We start from the raw sequence: 4,265 nt of genomic DNA on the forward strand, positions 1-4,265 counted from the left end.
CTGATGAATTTTCTGGTTTCAGATGGACTTTCCTTGTAAGGCACAAGGATGAAACCGCTCAATTTCTGATCAAGTTCATTACACTTGTAGAAAGGAAAACAGACAAGAAGGTGAAGGATATAAGAAGCGATAACGAAACCAAGTTTTTCAACCGAACTGTAGATAAATTTTGCAGTTCAAATGGAATAGAACGCCACTTCAGTGCACCTTACACTCCACAACAAAATGGTGTAGCTAAACGTCGAAACTGAACATTGATTGAAGCTGCCAGAACTATGTTGTCAGACTCCAAACTTCCTATGTTCTTCAGGTGTGAAGCAATTAATGCTGCCTGTTTCATTCAAAACCGTGTGATCATCAAGAAGCGCTTAAATAAGACTCCATATGAGATCTACTACAAGATAAAGCCGCAAGTCAACTACTTTAAGACCTTCGGATGTCCCTGCACCCTGCTACATATTGGTGCTCATCCTGATCCAAAATTTGTTGAAAAGGCATATGAGTGTTACTTTGTTGGTTATGTTGCTAACAAAACCGTTTATCGTGTCTATAATAAGAAAACCAAGCTGATAGTGGAATCATTTAATGTTGACTGGAAAGAGCTAAATGTTATCGATGCACGCACGGGACTAGATTGGTTGCTTGATTATGACTTCTTGTTCAAACAGTTTCATGGCATGTATACTCCACCACCTGCAACTACTCAAGTCCCATATTCTTACTCGAGCCTCTGTTGATTCAATCCCTTATCAAAAGCTTGTCTAAAGTGAGTTTACTTACTGACCCTTCCAACATAATAGTACCACTCGTTGCACCACCAGTTGATCCCCTACCAGAAAATAATCAAGTTGTTGACAATCATGCTTCTCAAACTGCGGATTCAGCTGAAATGGTGGAAGTCGAAGATGTATCTAATATTGATTCAGATGATTCCTTTCAGTCTTCCGACAATGTGGAACAACATCAGCCTAAACCCATGGCAGACCTTCAAGCAGCTCCTAGCGTGGTAGAATATGTTGCCACACCTCCCTCTACAGGTGAAACTATTCAAGTTGCTGCTACCATCGAAGAACCTGCTGCTGGTGATTCTGATAACACTGCAACAACTCCCATCAATACCATTGTTGTTCCATATGGTGAGCATCGATCTCTGGGAAGAACAAATTGCTCAAGAGAATAGAGTTGATCGACCTAACTCTATTCAATCAATCTCTGATGTTCTTGAAAGTGCTCCTCGCATTTTTCATTCCATAGAAAACCTGTCTGTTAATCTTCAAGTAGAGCCTGTCACCATTGTTGACGACATTCCTCATATGCCCATCCATCGAAATCATCCCACTGTCAACATCATTGCTACTCCATATGATGGCATCCAAACAAGGAGTAAATCCGGTAACATTAACAGATGTCTTTTTTCTTGTTTTATTTCACAGGTAAAATCGAAGGACTACAAATGGTCCTGATGGAAAACTCGTGGGTTGAAGCAATGAAAAACAAGGTGTTACCGTTCAATAATCTTCATTTTTGGAGGCTAGTCAAGAAGCTTCAGAACAAGAGACATATTGGGACAAGATGGGTTTTCAGAAACAAGAAATACGATAAGATGTAATAATAAGAAATAAAGTAAGATTGGTCGTGCAAGGTTTCTCTCAACGTGAAGGTCTTGATTATGATAAAACTTATGCACATGTGGCTAGGCTTGAAGCAATTCGTGTTTTTCTAGCATATGCCTCGTACATGAATTTCAATGTGTATCAAATGGATGTGAAGACCGCTTTCTTGTATGAAAAGGAGAAGGAGGAGATCTACATGAAGCAACCACCAGGTTTTGAGGATCCTGGTCGCCTGAAATTCGTTTATCGTCTTGATAAAGCTCTCTATGGCCTTCACCAGGCACCACATGCTAGGTAAGCTACCCTAGCAGAACATTTGCTAAAGAATGACTATAGAAGAGGAGTTATCGATCAAACGCTCTTTATCATCAAGAAGGTGAAGGGTGATCAGATCTTGGTTCAAGTGTATGTTGATGACATTATCTTTTGATCTACATCTAATAGACTGTGTAGAGAGTTTGTCGAGGTCATGCAAATCCGGTTTGAGATGAGCTCATTAGGAGAGATGACTTTCTTTTTGGATCTTCAAGTTGAACAAAAGGAGGACGAAATTTTAATTCATCAAGAAAAGTATGTTCGAGACATCGTCCAGAAGTTTGGGTTCAAAGACTCCTCTCCTTTTTTCACTGTGATTGCTACCAGACCTGTGCTTGCTCTAAATCCATCAGGAACTCCAGCTGATTAAAATCTTTACAGATCTATGATCGGATCCCTAATGTATCTCACTGCAAGCAGGCCGGACATCATGTTCCCTGTCTGTCAGTGTGCCAGATATCAATGTAATACAAAAGAATCCCACCTAACTGTTGTAAAGCGTATTTATCGGTACCTTAAGGGAAAACCCTGCTGTTAGTGCACGGTTTTGCGTCTTGAGTCTTTGTAATTATCGTTAACATTTTTGTTTTATGTTTAATGTAATAAACAATTAATTTATTATCTAATTCGTTAATGTAATGTCTAGTTCGCTAAGGATGTTTAGCGAACTAAGACTTAGGTTATTTATCACTCCTGATTCGTTAGGGGATGTTAACGAATCAGGGGGTGATTCGTTAAGTTATTCTGTTTATTAATGTATGTAACGAAGTAGCATCTGGTTCGCTAGGGGATGTTAGCGAACCAAACCTATCTTCTATATATAGTGAACACTGTTCGCATTTAATGTTAAGTTTTGAGAGTTAATTAACGAAACCCTGTCCAAATCCTCTCTTGATCTTCATCCTAGTATTATACAAATTACTTATATACATATACTGATAATATATAAACATATATAACACTTAATCATACGTAATTATGAGCTAGATCTATAGTTAAGGTATTAATCGATTATACATAGATCTGAGATCTGTTATTGTTATTCGATTGATACACCCGAGATCCAACAAGTGGTATATGAGCTTTCGGGGCTTAATTACACTTGATTTGGTGTTGATTTAGAGTATTGATTGGTTAATTAGTTTTACATATTGATAGTGTTCTGTTTTGGTTGAATTTGGACTAATTTAAAGGTTAATTGAATGAATTATGGATGGTTTGGATTGAATTTGAGTTGAAATGAGTATTGGGTAAGGTATTGTGAGTGGAATTGAGGTTTGGATTGATTTCGGTTTGTTTCGGTATTGATTTGATTTGTGGCCGAAACAGAGTCGATGTTTTGGGATAATTGAGCTAGTTATCGGAGATAATCGGTTATGAGGCTTGGTGTATTGGTTTCACGATTGTATTACGAGTGTTTTGGTTGGTTATTTGTGTGTTTTGGTTTAGAATTGAGATAGTATTACAGATTTTATGCTGCTGGGTTTCTGGGTTTGTTGTTCATCATTTCCAGATTTCTAGAAATTCTGGTTGAAGATTTGAAGATTCAAAGATGAACATGATTCGCTACGTTGATTCGCTATCCTGTTCACTTTGATTCGTTCATTAAGTTCGTCAATTCGTTATTCATTTCAAGTGATTCGCTAGCTAGTTCGCTATAATAGTTGATTCGTGTTATCTAATTCGTCATTTGGGTTAACTGATTCGTGTGACACGCGTCCACTTTGGGATTTGTGTCATAACAACCTTTTCCACGTGGCATAAGGTGTCAGAGTTCGTTACAAACGGTTGTAACAACCTGATTCGTTATTGTTGATTCGCAAATCAACTGTAGCTGATTCGTTATCTATTTCGCTAAGTTTTTCTTAGTGATTCGCTACTTAATACTTTCTAATTCGTTAGTTTGACTATTTGATTCGTTAGATTGATTCATTAAACTCAATCGTGATTCGTTTGATTTGCTGATCTACTGTTCACAGTTCGCTACAACTTCTTACAGTTAGTTACAATTCCCATTCGTTAATCTTATTCTCTGGTTGATTCGTTACATCTAAAATTTTGGAAACTTGTCAAAAATGGCCGGTTTGTATGCATTAGCGTCTCAAAACATGTTGATGCAACAAATGTTGCAACTTGATACCAAGGTAGGTTCACATTCGAAATGTCCAAGATTGATGAAGTTCAGTGACTTTGCCAAATGGGAACCTCGGTTTCGTGCTCATCTAGGATCAGTTCATCCTGACTGCTCATATTGTTTAGATGAAGTTTATATTGTTCCTATGATTGGAGATGAGATTATCGGATTCAGACCTAAAGCTATATCTCAATACTCACAAG

General features: G+C 37.7%; 1 protein-coding gene across 1 annotated transcript; it reads left to right on the forward strand.

Annotated features, from left to right (window-relative positions):
- Nucleotides 1-275: 275 nt before the first annotated feature.
- On the forward strand, nucleotides 276-2,298 carry LOC143543631 (uncharacterized). The gene is made up of 6 exons (XM_077035905.1): nucleotides 276-732; nucleotides 801-1,136; nucleotides 1,255-1,392; nucleotides 1,434-1,605; nucleotides 1,698-1,907; nucleotides 2,058-2,298. Exons 1-6 carry the CDS (start codon nucleotides 276-278, stop codon nucleotides 2,296-2,298), a joined length of 1,554 nt encoding a protein of 517 aa, XP_076892020.1.
- Nucleotides 2,299-4,265: the final 1,967 nt, after the last annotated feature.

Source organism: Bidens hawaiensis, unplaced genomic scaffold (genome assembly GCF_021521415.1).
Source record: "Bidens hawaiensis isolate Kalapana, Puna unplaced genomic scaffold, B.hawaiensis_p1.1 tig00013225_1, whole genome shotgun sequence".
Taxonomy (NCBI): Eukaryota; Viridiplantae; Streptophyta; class Magnoliopsida; order Asterales; family Asteraceae; genus Bidens; species Bidens hawaiensis.

Excerpts from the sequence above, each read along its gene's own strand:
- LOC143543631 (XM_077035905.1), top strand. The coding sequence starts at position 276 with ATGTTGTCAGACTCCAAACTTCCTATGTTCTTCAGGTGTGAAGCAATT. Across the intron at positions 733-800 it reads ATATTCTTACTCGAGCCTCT|TACCACTCGTTGCACCACCA; the intron begins GTTGATTCAATC and ends CCAACATAATAG. Across the intron at positions 1,606-1,697 it reads AACAAGAAATACGATAAGAT|GCTTGAAGCAATTCGTGTTT; the intron begins GTAATAATAAGA and ends ACATGTGGCTAG.